Below are 16,018 nucleotides of genomic sequence, written 5' to 3' on the forward strand. Positions count from 1 at the left end.
CCTAGAGTGTCATCATGCTTAGGTTCTAAGAGAAGGTCCAGGACAGTGTTGAACAATTGTTTATCCTGCCTAAGAAGGCAGCCCACATCTTAAATGTGTGACACACAATGTTTAGGGAATCCTAGCTAAGCTGAAGGTGAAATCTCTTCTCCCCCAGGAATAGGAAATGGGTGGTGAAATAAAATCTTCAAGCGCTTGCTTGTCATTTAGCCAAGAATTTCATAATTTACACATGGATGCAATTTCTCTCTCATCCTTTTTAGCAAGACAGTGGAAATGTATGAACTGAAGAGCTGGCCCAAGGTAGTCTGGCATGGGGAGGAGTCTACCCATGGCAAAGCCCTTCCTATGCAACTGTGTCCACAATGGTGCTGTGCTAGCCCAAGTGCTGGGATAGATTTCGGGGGGCCAAAGGGGAAGGTGTCTATCCATGGCTTGCAGTGCTTTACATTGGGCTGCTCTATGAATTCATTTGCAGAGACTCTCTCTGGCCTGGTATAGAAGCAAGCTGGCCTAGAATACTGTCTGTGGCAGTGATATGAGAACAATAATTTGAATGATTAACTTCCAACTGCAGTTCCTCATTATTAATGCAGACAGTTCGGAAGGCAAAGAGTAAACTGCATTTGGCAGCAAGACCTTTTAATGAGAATGTCATTAAACAATTCAGTCTGAAAACCACAAAATGATTTGTAGCACACCCAACTGACTTCGCTGTCTGTTTCTTCCCTGTGCATTAAACATAAAAATGTCATTTTGGATATATTTCCTAAATTATGGATCTTACTGATATCACACCCTGGCTTTAGCAGAAGGCTGGTGTTGGCTTCTGGCCAATTGGCAGCAAGGAGGAGTGCTATCCAAATGATGTGGAAGCACAGCAGAAACACAGCAGGCAGATGCAGGCTAGAAATACTGAGCTACTCTAAATCTCTTCCAAGGCAGAATGTAGCCAGGGAGGAGGTAGATGAAAAGATACAGCTTAGTTGGAATTGTGAGACTGCATTGGAGGATTCAGCACACTGATGTTATTAGCCTGTATTCTCAGTGAAGAGTAGGCATTTGCCAGTCTGGGTTGAAGTGAAGCTTGACCTCAAACCTATACCCTCAGTCATACCTTGTAGCTCAGACTTAAAGCACTCTGGGGAAACTTTTCTGTGAAGACTGAAGGCTGATGATAAGGGTACTACTGTATTTCCAGTTCAGAGTGGCCTATTCTGTCCTGTTAATCAAATTAAAGAGATTATGGGGAGAAGAGGGGGAGTGAGGCATAAAGGGTACATTTGCAGTGGTAGGAATAACTACAAACAATAGATATAAAATAATAGCTGAAAGACCAGTGTCGAAGCAAAAACACGCTCCTCTGTGTTTAGGCAGCTAACAAACAGCTTTATTAATTAATAAAGCACAGCATGAGCCAAACGTGGTCACAGCAGAGCCAGACCCAGTAAGGCTGCTAATACAATCAATCCTAGTATCTTTATACCCTTAGCCAAACAGTCTGACGTCAGGGCATCCAATTACAGAAATCCTCAATTAAATTTGGAAAAACCAAACCTTATCAACAAGATGGCGGACAGGTGCGAGGGAGTACATCTCCTGTCCCAACCAGCCCAATTAACACATCCCAATAGCCCATCCTGTAGGCCTCTTCTCACGGGGTGACAGAAAGTTCACTCTGGTCTACGTGCTTGAGAGAAAAGCTGAAATGGTTTCTGATATACAAGATGGCTTCTAGCTAAACATGAAAATGGTTTCTACACCAGGACACTGAAGAATCTAATGCTCAAACTTCCTGATCCCCCACTGCTCTCCTATATTGCTTTTACTTCCAATTAGAAACTGTACATTTGTCTGCCTTATGACTCAGATACATATATATATATATATATACACACACACACACACTAGCTGGAGTTACCTGGCGTTGCTCGGGACAGTTGATATAACTGAGGTGAAGAGTCTGAGAGGAGGGAGGGGGAAGGGAGCCGTTCACCTGCCGCTGGCGCCTGAGCCTGCCCTCCACTTCCTTGTCCCTCCACCGGTCTTAGTGAGTGACTGTCCCCGCCACTTCCCCTGGGAAGCCACTTCTCCCCATACTGCCAAGCTCGGTGCAGCCAGGGGAGAGGAGTTGGTCTCTCATCTCTTCCCTCCCAAAGTCCCTTAAAACCTTCTCCTGGATGACAGGTTATTCCTCCACCGGCCTTAGTGAGAGACTGTCCCCGCCACTTCTCCTGGGAAGCCGCTTCTCCCCGCACTGCTAAGCTCCGTGCAGTCCCGGGGAGAAGTGTCCGTCTCTAATCTCTTCCCTCCTACAGTACCTTAAAACGTTCTCCTGGAGGAAAGGTTATCCCATGCAAAATTTGGTTGTGGTAGCTCTTATAGGGTATGTCTAGATTACAGCCAGTTCTGTCGACAAAGCAAGCCGCTTTGTCAACATGACAGTGTAGACAAAAAGGACAGAGTAGATGCAATAACGCCTTCTGTGGACAGAACTTTCCATCCCAAAGAGCACTCAAGAGTGCTCCCAGGAGCCTGCCAGGAACCTCAAAAGGCATGCACTAGTCTGGGCTGGGGCAGAGATCCTGGCCCTCCTCAAGGTGTGAGGTAAGGAAGAGAACCTCCAGGAGCTCCACTCCAGATGGTGCAATGCTGATATTTATGGCCAGATGGATGAAAGCCTAGTTACAAAGGGCCATACCTGGATCCAGGAGCAGGCCCAGAGTAAAGAAAAAGAGCTCCACCAGGCATACGCCAGTGGGAGGGAGCGCAGCTCACACTTGGGGGTAGGACCCCACTTCTGCCCTTCACCACATCCTGAGAGGCAGTGCAGCCCCTTCCCCTTCCCCTTCCCCACCTCTGGTAATGGACTCAGGGCTGGAGACACCCGTTGTCACTCACCTGGGGGTCCCAGCCAAGGAGGAGGACACGGCCAGCACGGTGACCACCATCACCCTGGAGCCGGTACCCCACGGCCTGGATGTGTCTCAGGCATTTTCTGAGGCCAGGGAAGGATCATCAGGCGAATGGTCTTAGTTTGCTCACACACACAGGGTGGGGGTGGCAGGTGCTGAGGGGCTGAGGTGTGATCATCGCTCAGCTTTTTGGCCTGGGCATCGCGCTACAGTCTGTGCATGTGGAGGCATGTGCAGCGCTAGTCTGCGCCACACAGCCTCAAGAGGCAGCACCAGAGCACCCTGGGCTCCTACACACAGGCTCTGGGGAGGCCGGTCACACTTCTTACCCATGGGGGAAACGGGGGGATGCCCCCCCACACACACTCACTGGAGTGCTGCACACAGCACACCTGCATGCTTGAGGCAGCATGCACTCTGGGGGGAGGAGGGGACAGCATTGCCAGGCGCAGATGTGTCTGCTGCTCACACACACACCCTTGTCCCCTGTCACCCAGTGGCCAGGGATACAAGGTCTCTCCCCTTGGGATACCACCACTGCTGGAGCTGACGTGTGTATGGCACCGATGGAAGCCTAAGCAGCTCGAGGCCCCCATCCCCGCCATCAGATCCCATTGTGACCGGCAAATTTCCATGCCTGCTTGTCCATGTGATGTGGGGAGGCAGGAAGCCTGGTACCCTGGGCACATCTGGGCTTCTGTAAAACAGGGCCCGCTGTCCAGGTCACACATAGCCTTGCTCCCAGGACACCTTCTTCTGACCTGGGAACTGTTGGTCTCAGCTCACAGATGAAGGCAACGCCTCAGGGAGAGTGTCTCCAGGGTTGACTGACCCTCTGTCTTTATTGTCTCCAGCCAGACCAGCTATGACTTTGGGGCAGGCTATGCCACCTGAGCCAGCCGCCCGACCCCAGGGGAGCCGCAGGTGCCAGAGAGCCCAGGAGGACCTCATGAGGGAGCATGTCTCCATCCTCCAGGACATGCTGGAGACACTGGCCCAGAAAGTCCAGGATGACATGCAGTGGCAGACAGACATGTTGATGGGGTTGCTGCAGCAGGGACACATGTGCGTGACCGTCCAGGCTCTCCTGACCCACCTGGAGCCAGCTTCTGCTCCTTTTCCAGACTGTTACCGGTCCTGCTTCCGCTCCCATGCCTGACCCTGCTCCAGCTTCCCTCCCCCCGCTTATCCCCCTAGACTCCCTGGGTCCCCCCACCCCCAAGGTTGCTGAGGTCCCCGCACATGAGGCTGAGGAAGCACCTTAGCAATGTGCCACTCCCAGCCCCAGCCCTGAGCCTCTCTTCCCCCCCTCCAAGGTTCTCAGCCCCCACCTCTCCCCTCCTTGGTTCTAAGACCCCCTACCCTGTTGGGCCTGCCAGATGGCAGCTGTGCACAGATGCTCAAAGGCCCTTCCCTCCTGTCCGTCCTCTGTCCCCGACCCTGGAAGGAATGCCTCCCCCTTCCTCTCCACTATGTTGTGGAGCTCAAAATATGCAGACACCACCTGGGGGATGTTTTGCTCCCCCACATCCAGGCGAGTCAGGAGGCACCTGAACATTGCCTTCAGATGCCCGAAGGCGCACTCTGCCTACATGTGGGCCCTGCCCAGGTGGGTAATGAAGTGGTCCTTGCTCGGATCAAGGTGGCCAGTGTAGGGTTTCATTAGCCATGGCATGAGGGGGTAGGCCGCGTCCCCCACAATGCACAGTGGCATGTCCACATCCCCAACTCTGATGCTTTGCTCAGAGAGGAAAGTGCCAGCCTCCAGCTTGCAAAAGAGGCTGGAGTTTCTGAAGACATGGGTGTCATATGCCTTCCCCGACCAGCCAACGAAGACATCTGAGAACTGGCCTCAGTGGTCAAGCAGGGCCTGCAGGATCATTGAAAAGTATCCCTTTCGGTTGATGTATTGTGATACCTGGTGGTCGGGGGCCCGGATGGGGATGTGGGTGCTATGAATAACCCCTCCTTCCCGGCAGCCAGGGAAGCCCATAGTGGCAAAGCCAGTGACAATGGGGTCCACATCACCCAGTGGATGACCCCGCACAGCAGGACTGTGTTGATAGCCCTCACCACCTGCAGAAGGAGACAAAAAACAAACAAAACAGAGAATCAAAGGGGGTGCCAGAGCCCTTGGGAGGTCCCTGATCCCTCTCCCTCCTTCCCCCCTCCACAAACACCCCAGGAGCTGCCCCTATGAAGTCCCCTTTCCCCCCTCACCCCCCCGCAGGGCTGTGTGAGGGCAGGACTGCAGAACCCCTGCCACTCCCACCCTCTCTTTCCCTATGGCCCCCCCTTTCCATTACTCCCCTCCCCCCGCCCGGGACTGTAGTCCAAGAGCACCATACCTGCATGACAAGGGCCCTGATGGTAGACTTCCTCATGCCAAACTGGTTCCCAACGGATTGGTAACTGTCCTGCATTGCGAGCTTCCAGAGAGTGATGGCGACCCTCTGGGGGGATGGGAGGGCCGCATCTGCGTGTCCCATTGTGTGAGGTCAGGGGTGAGCCAGTTACACAACTCCAGAAACGTCTCCTTCCTCATAAGGAAGCTCTGGAGCCACTGCTGGTCATCCCACCATTCCATGACGAGCCAGTCCCACCAATCAGAACTGGTATCCTGCCACCAGAACCAGCACTCCATGGTAGGGTGCATCTGAAAGAGTTGCAGTCCCAGACGCATGTTGAGGGTTTCCTCAAGCAGCTCGGGGTTGTGTTCCTGAAGGACCTGGAGAGCAGCCTGCAGAAACTGCAGCACAACAGCATCTTAAAGACTAACAAAATATGTAGATGGTATCATGAGTTTTTGTGGGCACAACCCACGTGTCATTGTGAGTTGTGGCCACGAAAGTTCGTGGTACCATCTACATGTTTTGTTAGTCTTTAAGGTGCTGCTCGACTATTCATTGTTTTTTTAAGTTTCTCCAGTTAACTAACTTGGCTACCCCTCTGAAGCTTTTGCAGCAAGACAGTCAGGGGCCATCACATGCCCAGAGGCAGCTCCGATTCCATAGTGGGTTGTGCTGTGGTGTCCAAAGGCAGGGCAACCAAAGCACACAATGGCAATGATTTGCTGTCCCTCAGAGAGATAGGCAAGCAAGCAGAATAACTTGAGAAACAGCTGTACAGGAGAGGTCCCTTTAAGCAGGCAACGCAAGCAGCAGCTCCAGGAAGTGACTGCTGACTTAATGCCTGCCTGAACTGGTTCTGGGTGACCTTAAATGTAAGATAGGGTCCAATCAGTGTTGTCTATTTCTAAATAGCAAATGGCTATTTTGTTGTGCTTTTTTGTGTGTAGACATGCAATTTCAAAATATGCTATTCCGGAAGATTTCTTCTGGGGAAGCTTATTCTGAAAGAAGATGCCATGTAGACATACCCTAACAGATTGATGTGGGCATAAACTTTTGTAGATCAAAACCACTTTGTCAAAAGTTTCCTGTGTCAAAACCACTTCCTGCATCTGACCAACTGGTTTTGAGCCTCAAATGCCCAATAAATCTGTTATTGAGTCTTTAAAGGACCCACAAAACTCTGTGTTGTAAAAACAAGGGAGCAATTTTAAAAAAATCCAACATCGATTCGTTTTAATCCTTGTAAATCATTATCAAGCTCTGTGTGAGAGTGACAAGAACTGCTTTTCCCTTTATCATCCTCCCCGCCCTTATTGGGGGGGAGAGCGTGAAGAATGGATGGAAGACTGCCTCCACGTGGTATTTAAAAGTTAGGGGGCGGCTCACTATCGCTAATGCTCTCCTGGTTTGTGTGATTCTGTGGGCAGGTTCATGACAGAAAGGTGAGGAAGGAATCATTGTATCATTTGATCCACGGGATCATGTTTTCCATGGTGTTTCCCTCAGCAGCATGGCGGAAGCTCACTGCCCCTTCCTGCAGCCTCCGATTGGTGGAAATTCCCTCCCCAAACACCAAATCCCAACCACGACAAACCTAGGGAAATGATGTAGCCAGATACTCAAAAAAAAAATGTCTACCCCCCAACTTTTTAAAATTATGAACATAGAAAAAGAGGCTGGTCGTTGGTAGCCCTGGAGCAGTCAGGCTGGGCATCAGGGCTGGCAGCGTTCCCAAACCCGGTCATCAGTGCCGCGGATCCACTGTCACACGGATCCTTGTCCGTGCTGCAAGCCGGGCCGCTTGCCGGTGGATAGTGTTTCTGTCGTTGCACCGGCCAGCTGTGTGCGGATGCGTCCGTCTACTGGTGCAATGCGCCCTAGGAGGCAAACTCCCCAGGGGCGGGCGGAACCCCTGTTCCCCCGCGTCTAACCCGCTCCGGGCTTAGGGGAGGGCAACGTAGCAGGGATGGAACCTCCCCGTTTCCACCGCTGCACGCTCCCCTCCCCCTTTCCCGCGCGGAGCGGAAGGGACCCGGGCTGCGATTCGCCCCGCTCCGAGATGGGTGGCGCCTGCTCCCGGGAATTTTCTGGCACAGCGGAGCGCGAGCGCTGCAGGAGGCGGGGAAGGGCGTTTAGCAGGGCCGCTGCCGGGAGCTGCTGCGTCTGCACCGGAGCGCGAGCGGCCGCGGGGAGCTGCCCGCGCGGTGAGTGGGGGCGCGGCTCTGCCGGTCCCGCGGGCGCTGCAGGGAGGCCGGGTTCCCAGCTCCTGAGTGTCCCGGGGCAGCTGGCGCGTCCGCCTTCGCTTGGGTTAGTCGGCTGGGCTGGCTGCAGGGCGGTGCCCGGGCCGGGAGAGAAGGCTGGGGCCCCGCGCTCCACTTCTAAGCGGGAGGTGGTCTCCGGAGCTTCCTGCCGGGCAGCGCTGGAGACTGGCGGGCAAAACACGCCTTGCGGTTAGCAGCTTGGCTGAGCTTTTGAAGGGGGAGGGGGGCGGAAGCTGGGTGATGGGAGGCTGGCAAGGGCCTCGAGAGGCGGCAGGCTTGCAGAAAAGCCTCCTCCCCCTCCCCCACTCAAGCTCTTTTCGCCCTTTCCCCTCTAAACTGCCCAAGGTTCCGAGAGGGACTTTGGATGGGGGGTGGGAGTTTGTTGCAGAAGCGGGGAAGGGCTCAGGGAAGGGTTGTTAGCGGCTACCTGGGAAATGGTAAACCATTGCTTGTGGCTTAACAGCCCTACATAACCACAACAGCCTTCCCCTCACTCCTCCGTGCGCTTTGCATTTTAAACTCCAGCGGGCAGGCTGGCTCAGTCCCAGCCCGCTGGTCCAAGTTGTAAATGAAGAGCAAGAATGGGGAGCCACCTGCTTCTCTCCCCCCCCCCCAGCAGGTAGCTCCGGCCCCCACAGACAAGGGCTGCTGCTGTATCAGAGGCAACATAGCAGGGCATCAGGAAGCAGACCAGTGGACTTTTTTCAAAAAAATTTCACCTGTATCTAGACTGCCACCGCATTCTTTCGAAATTAAATCGAAAGAATGCAGCAGGTTTTTTTTACAGTGGTAAACCTCATTTTATGAGGGAGATTGCCTTTTTTCAAAAGAGCTCTTTTGAAAAAAGGCGTTCTTGACCACAAACAGGGCTTTTTTGAAAGAGAGCATCCAAGTAGCCTGGGTGCTCTCTTTGAAAAAAAGCGGATCTCTTTTTCAAAAAAGTGTGGCTGTCTAAACTATCTTTCAAAAGAAGTTTTTTTTTGTTTTTGAAAGATTCTTTCAAAAAAGCTTCTTTCGAAAGATAATCTGGACATATCCTGAGTGAGTGGTACTGTAACTGCTAGTGCTTTCCATCTGTCAGTGTAGACATGGCCTACCTGAAAACATTAATGTAGTAATCTGGGAGCACCAACTTGCTAAATTTTACTGAACTTTGCTCAGAGAATCAAGAATCCAAGTTCAGCAGACTTCCGATAACCCGGCACCTTTGGGACCCAGGGGAATGGCATGACATGGGGCGAACTGGGTGCTGGTGAGGGGCGATGTTGCAGGACCAACCTGGCAGCAGCTCAGCTTCCCCAAGTCTGCCGCTGCTGAAACTGACCAGCGGCGGACTTGGGGACGGGCAGGCAGAGCAGCTGGGGTCAGTTTCAGCAGTGCTGGACTTGGAGAAGCCCTGGGGCAGAGTAGCTGGGGTGCTGTCGGGTTGGTCCCGCAGTGCCGCTCAGGTGAGGGGTGGCGCTGCGGGACCAACCAGGTAGCACCCCAGCTGCTCTGCTCCGCACCACTTCCCCAGGTCCGCAGCTGGCCAGTTTCAGCAGCGGCAACAGCGGACTTGGGGAAGCGGTGCGGAGCAGCTCCAATTGTCCGGTTGTCTGGAGCACTTCTGGGTTCCAGTTGGTGCCGGACTATCGGGAGTGCCGGACCTCTGGATGCCGGACAATTGGAGTTTTACTGTAGTTGTATCAGGCATTATTTGTCTAGCCCTGTTGTCGCAGTGTATAATAAAGGACATGCTTTTTAGGTGTGTGTGTGGAGGTCTTGTAGGACCCTGGAAATCTTTGTATTCTGGGTTCACTGACATCATGGCCCAATTTCCCACAGGAACCTCTATCCACCTTCTGTTATTCATGCAGTCTTGAACTAAAAGGCAGTGGCAACACAAATGAGAAATATCCCAAGTTTAAAAACTTTTTAGTCTTAGTTCTAAAAATTAAACTCTGAGCTCCAGTACAATGAACCTTCAGCTGAGGAGTGGGAGGGTAAAATATTGATTCTTAAGCTTAGAATTGCACAGCAGGTTCATCATCTTGCTGAGAGTAGAATCATATTCCATATGTTTGTGGATGGTAAAATAAAGTTGTAAACCAACAAAATGTTAAACATATGTTTAACTGCATTGAGTACAGTGCATTAAGTTAAGACCACCTGAGACTATAGAGTCAGGGTGCATGTCAGGCACTAGAGTTTCTACTGCATGTTTGATTAACACACATGTAGCTCTTTTCATTTTGAGGAAGGGTTTTGTTTGATTTGTAAGGGGTACAAATAGTTTTCCACTACTGTAGCTCACCTGCAAAAAGCCAGGAGAGATGATAGTTATTGTCTTGTGGGCCATGGAAGTATCTAATTTTTTCTCAAGTGGTTTGGTGAATTTATAAAAATAGGTTGTTTTCTGAAGTCCTATATGCTAACAGCTCTGAAGTAGAGCAGACTTTATGCTTTAGCCTGGGTACTTTGAAAGAAGAAACAACATATTTAATGCAAAAATTTGTCTTCCGGTAATGTTTCTCTGTGGTTGATTTAAAAAAAGAGGGTGTGAGTTAGCAATTATTGGTCTGGCTATAATTCTCTTTTAGAATTGTCACACTATATCTAAGGCACACATTTATAAAAATACACACTAGCAAAAATGTAAATAGAGAATAAATATCAAATGTTTAATTAAGATGTCTTGCATAAATAAAATGGTATTAGAGTGCTAATCAGTTAAAAGTATGTGTGTATAAATGAAGTGATTAGGAATTTAGTGATTGCTTATCTGGCAGGTCCTACCAATTTCATAGCTGTGGAAAAATATATCCCAGACCATGAAATAAGTCCCTCACCAGGAAATCTGAACTCCCTTGTGCTGCCAGGAGTGTCCCAGACAGGGGTTTTTTAGCTGTGAGTCCTGGCCGGGCTGGGTAGGGTCAGGATTTGTAATTTCCCTGCACAGCCACTTCGGGAGGGAGGGGGGCGGCAGGAGGAGGGAGAGATCAGGCCCATCTCTAGGTACCCTGATGCACCAAGTTCCAGGGTTGGACAGCAGCCCTGGAGGTTCCTATGGCTAGGTGCACCCCAACCAAGGGTTCCTAGCTGCTAGTGCTGGCTGGGCTGGAGAGGGGCAGAACTGTCCTTCCCCTGCACAGTAGCTCTGCAGCCCCTCCCTTAAATTCGCTTCCTGTCCCCATAACTTCACAGCCGCAGGGGGAGGAGTCATTGAGTAGGGAACTGCCCCTCCTTATGCAGAAGTAATTATTAGCATGATTCATTTAAAATAAAAAAAGTGAGGAACTTGACAGAATTTTTTGATTGACACTTTAAAGAGATAAATCACACTCACAACTCAGTTCACTGATTGGTAAATAGATGTTGGGACGATGATGTTATGTATGATCTCAAAGGGCACTCTACCAGAAGTCAAGTGAAATTACAAATGTAAGATGAGTGTCCAAAGTAAATAAAAAACCTCCTAAAATCATTACTGCAGTGTATCGTGTGAAAGAATTTGGCTTCTCTATTCTATATGCCAATGATGACAAACTGTGTTTTATTTGATCATGTACATTGAGCAATGGTTCAGAGCCACTTAGACTTGAAAACCAATTGAAGCAGATAGAGGGCTGCAGGTAATGCATTGCTAGTAAACGAAAAGTTGAAAATACAATTTCACCTTTTTAAAGAAGATAACAGAGTCTGAGAACAGTAATTCAGCTAGAATGAAACTTGGTGGGTGCATTTGCAAGAGCTAATATACAGCTTGAAAATTTTTATCACCCAAAACTGCATGAGTTCATTGAATTAAATATACAAAATGTTGGTTGTTTACCAACTATGAATAAACTACAGTAGGATAGGTTTCACAGGTTTTGCTAGACATTTTTTATGGAGATGAAATCTCAAATTAACTCATATGAATCATTTGCAGTTATTTCAGATGAGTCCACAGATGAGCAAGACAGCTATGTAGTGCCTATTTGGTTCAATTTTATTTCTGACAATGCCAAAAATGTAGTTAGGGAAATTATCAACAGTGCTCACTAAATGCATTTTCTTGGATGCTGTTAACTACACAACATTTTCACAAGTGATAATTAAAGCCATTTAAAAATAGGGTGTGAACTGACAAAGTGTCTGCTTTTATAAATGAAAATTCAGCTTACATGACAAAATGTTTCAAATCTCTTCTCTGAGATATAATGACAAATGCTGTCTACATATACTTTGTCTGGTCAGTGAACTGTGTAGATTATGGGTTCCCAAACTGGGGGGCATGCCCCCCTGGGGGGGTGTAAAGAAATTCCAGGGGGGATGCAAGGCAACCTCCCCTCCTCCCCCAATCAAGTTTTGCTGCCCTGGTCAGTTCTTTTTTTTTTTCTCAACAAGTTTTGCTGCTATTTTTTTGGAGGGGGGGTGGGGGCTGAGTGTTTCTCAGGAATCAAAAAGGGGGGGTGATGCCAAAAAGTTTGGGAACCACTGGTGTAGATGCAAGTTTGGGTAATGTTAATAAATTCAGCTACCTTAAAAGATCTTTGAAGCTAGGGCAGAGTTTAAACTTTGATTTAGGCAGTGTATTGCAAAACCAACTGAAATAACTAAAAAGAGAGAGAAAACATTACATTACACGGTAGCCACCAATTAGTCATTGAAATTCCTATATTTGGGCTGTACAGTACTCTATGCATGCAGAGAGATCTGTATTTAAACACAGACTGGTGTTTTCAGCATAGAGACAGGGCATGAAGAATGAGTCCATTGCTGGATGGTCCATACTGACATTGAATTGATCACATTAGAAACCAGAACATATTTTTTCACTTACTTTTGTTAACTTAAGGCAGTCGTTTCCAAGTTTGAGGCTACCAATTGAGATCAGTACTCCATAATATTGATTCAGATGCCCATATCTATCAATCAAGGAGTTGAGTTCTGAAAATTATTTTCTGCTGTAAAATGTCCATCAGTAAATCCTGTCAAGTTCACATGACCTTTATCATATTGAAACAGGTAATAATTGCATGAAGGGAGGGGGGGGAGGGACACACCCTGTCTAGTGGCTGGAAGGAGAAGATGTCTTGTCCCTCCCCTGCCAAGTCAGGACTACCAACTAAGAGATCCTTCCTAGTGCAATCACAGCAGATTGAAGGAGATCAGACCAGTGTTCCCTCTAAGCTGGACAGCAGCACAGCTTCACAAGTGATTAATCAGCCCTGCCCAGTCAGAGGCTCAGGGCTCTATGCATGGAGCTGGCTGACTGGGTAGGACTGATACTACCTGTAAAGCTGTGCTGCCATGCAGCATAGAGGGAACACTGGATCGGACTCAACTCTGGGAACTTCCTGCCTCTGTAGGAAGCTCTGCAGCTGCAGCCTTCTGTGCCCATCTTTGAAGACAGCACAGAAGTGGGGATGACAATCCTACCATCCCCCTGCAACAGATGTGTGATTCCCACCTGCCCCATTTTGGGTCAGGATCCTGATAGTTACACTGAAATTTTACATTTAAACATCTGGAAAAAAATGAAAATTACCAACTTTCAAACCCTATGACAATGATATTGACTAGAATGGACTGTGAATTTTGGTAGGACCCTGCCTATTATTTCTAATAATTTCCACTGATGGATGTATTCACAGATAGGATCTATTTAGCAATATTTTTCCATTCTAAAATATTTGTAGTTTCATTGTTGCTGGTTTGTTCTAAATGGTAAATATTCATCATTAACAGGTATTTGAAAAATCTTCTCCAAGATGAATTTCTTCCTGGAAACACTCAGAGTCGTGGTGCTCTCAATATATTTCTTGTTGGAGTCTCTAGTCTTGTTGTTTGTTCCCGTACGAAAGAAAAGTGTTGCTGGTGAAATAGTACTTATAACAGGAGCCGGAAGTGGAATTGGAAGACTTCTAGCATTAAAATTTGCCCGCCTTGGAGCCACTCTTGTTCTCTGGGATATTAATCAAGAAGGTAACAAGGAAACAAGCAGACTAGCTAAAGAAAATGGAGCTGTGAGAGTGCATGCATACTTGTGTGACTGCAGCAAAAGGCAAGAGATCTACAGAGTGGCAGATCAGGTGAAATATTACATGTTCCTTGTTTTTTTATGAACCCATAAAATATTATCCATGAATAAGTGACCTCTTACCTAGATGTCATTGAACAAAGTTAATAGGTCCAGAGTTCATATCACTCATTCCATATTAATCCAGTCCCGGGTGCAATATCCGTCTTCACGTACTTCAGAATCTAGCGTCAACTTGTCCAATTCCCTCTGCTTCTGCTAAAAGCAGTAGCAACACTTAGGCATTGTAGTAGATAACTTTATTAAAAAAGACAAAGTGGACGCTAATGCAATAGGTTATTGAACATAATAAGTCAAAATATTAAAGCAACTAATGCTCGAACAACTGCAAAGGATGAGCCTTAGAGGTAGCAGTATCTTGTAAAATGGCACAAATTTAGCATAACTTGTGAGATTTTAAAGGACTTCATGGGTATGTTTTGATCAAACACACCAAAGGCAGAAATATTACATTCCTTTATAAGAAACTGTTTGCCTCTGCTTAACATGCTGTTAAACCTACCTGCTGAGCTGAAAATTCTGAGTCTGCATCAGGCTAAATTTTTGGAAAATTTCAGCCAAAATAGTTCAGCTCTTTCTGGGAAGAAGGTTGGAGCAGAAAATACAATGTTTACCCGGTTAAAAATTTACAAAAGTTTATTTGAGAAACTCTATCGTGGGGGTCTCAAACTCAGGCTTGGGAATCTTCCTAACATACTCAGCCATGAAGCCCAAAGCAAAGAATTTATTTAGTTTCTCCACAATGACCTTATCGTCTTTGAGTGCTCTTTTAGCATCTTGATCATCCAGTGGACCCACAGGTTGTTTAGCAGGCCTCCTGCTTCTCATGTACTTAAAAGCATTTTGCTATTACTTTTTTAGTTTTTGGCTAGCTGTTATTCAAACTCCTTTTTGGCTTTCTGATTATATTTTTACACTTATTTTGACAGAGTTTATGCTCCTTTCTATTTTCTATTTTAGTGCTAATAGGTATTCAGTTAACATAGGAAGCCTGTGTGGCAGTGCGTACACATGGGAAGATGGCTCCAGTTCCTGCTCTTCACAGCTTTCCCTAGACGTAACAGAGGTAAAACATCTTACGAGTTTTTGCAGCTGGAAATCCTCTAGGAGGCAGTGAAACTACGAAGATTTAGGTCTGCTTCAGCTTGAGGACAGCTATGAAGAAAGGCTTTTCTCTTGTGAACAACAGCACAAAGAATACCATACACCCTCTACTTTAGGATCCAGGAGGAAAAAACAGCTGTGGCAATATGGAGAATGAAACTCCAGGGCCTTTTATGATCTCATCTTTCTTGCTGAAATTACACAAAATGAAGGATGACTGTAAAGCAACTATAGCTTCAAACAACCCTCCCTCCGCCAGGAGAGCAGGGCCTACTTAGTAGGAAGTAGAATAGGGCCATCCTCTGCTGCCAAGGATTAGTTTTGAAAGTCTGACTCAGAAACCACCCCACCCCCATTTGCTTTTGTTGTTTTCATCCTCCCCACCCAAGAGGTGTTGGCAGCCTGTCACTGAGTTGGGCTGGCATCGTTGATTCCATTACACACACACACCCATATGCACGCTTCTGAATGAGAGTATAGACATACACCCAACTTTAAACTGAATTAAGGCAGTACAAAGTTTAAAATGGAGTTTGTTACAATATTTAAAAAAAATTTGAATAGCAGATTGTTCCAAAGCAATTCTTTAACATGCTACTAACAGATTAATCCAAAAGAAGTTAACACTGTTTCATTTATAAAATCCATCATAAGAATTGGTCTGCTAGCCAAAAACTCAAGAAGTAATAGTAAAATGTTTTTTTAAGTACATCAGAAGCAGAAAGCCGGCTAAACAACCAGTGGGGCCCTTGGACGATCGAGACGCTAAAGGATCCCTCAAAGATGATAGTCATAGCGGAGAAGCCAAATTAATTCTTTGCTTCAATCTTCATGGCTGAGGATATTGGGGAGATTCCCAAACCTGATCCATCCTTGGTAGGTGACAAATCTGAGGAATTGTCTCAGATAGAGGTGTCATTAGTGGAGGTTTTGGAACAAATTGATAAACTTAACAGTAACACATCACCGAGAATGTATGACATTCACCCAAGAGTTCTGAAAAAACTCAAATGGGAAATTGCAGAACTATTAACTGGGGTTTGTAATCTAGCCTTTAGATCAGCTTCTGTACCTAATGATTGGAAGATAGCTAACATGACGCCAATATTTAAAAAGGGCTCTAGAGGTGATCCTAGCAATTACAGACCGGTAAGTCTAATGTCAGTACCGGGCAAATTAGTTGAAACTATAGTTAAGAATAAAATTCTCAGACACATGGATGAATATAATTTGTTGGGGGAAAGTCAACATGGTTTCTGCCACTGCATACTGTGTGGACATCTTCAGAGAACTATCCACGATGACTCCAAGATCTCTTTC

General features: G+C 47.4%; 1 protein-coding gene across 3 annotated transcripts in view; it reads left to right on the forward strand.

Annotated features, from left to right (window-relative positions):
- The first annotated feature begins 7,246 nt into the window (after positions 1-7,246).
- Positions 7,247-16,018, forward strand: part of SDR16C5 (short chain dehydrogenase/reductase family 16C member 5) — a 28,041-nt gene continuing 19,269 nt past the window's right edge. Inside the window, exons 1-2 of one of the 3 annotated variants that reach the window (XM_075920665.2) lie at positions 7,247-7,473; positions 13,243-13,586. In XM_075920665.2, coding sequence (XP_075776780.1) covers positions 13,266-13,586 — 321 coding nt within the window. In that variant the 5' untranslated portion in view covers positions 7,247-7,473; positions 13,243-13,265. Of the gene's footprint in view, positions 7,474-7,587; positions 7,720-13,242; positions 13,587-14,554; positions 14,661-16,018 lie in introns of those variants that run through there. The other 2 variants (XM_075920666.2, XM_075920667.2) reach the window with 2 other exon arrangements.

The sequence above is a fragment of the Pelodiscus sinensis genome, chromosome 2, assembly GCF_052426305.1.
Source record: "Pelodiscus sinensis isolate ZL-2025 chromosome 2, ASM5242630v1, whole genome shotgun sequence".
Classification (NCBI taxonomy): Eukaryota; Metazoa; Chordata; order Testudines; family Trionychidae; genus Pelodiscus; species Pelodiscus sinensis.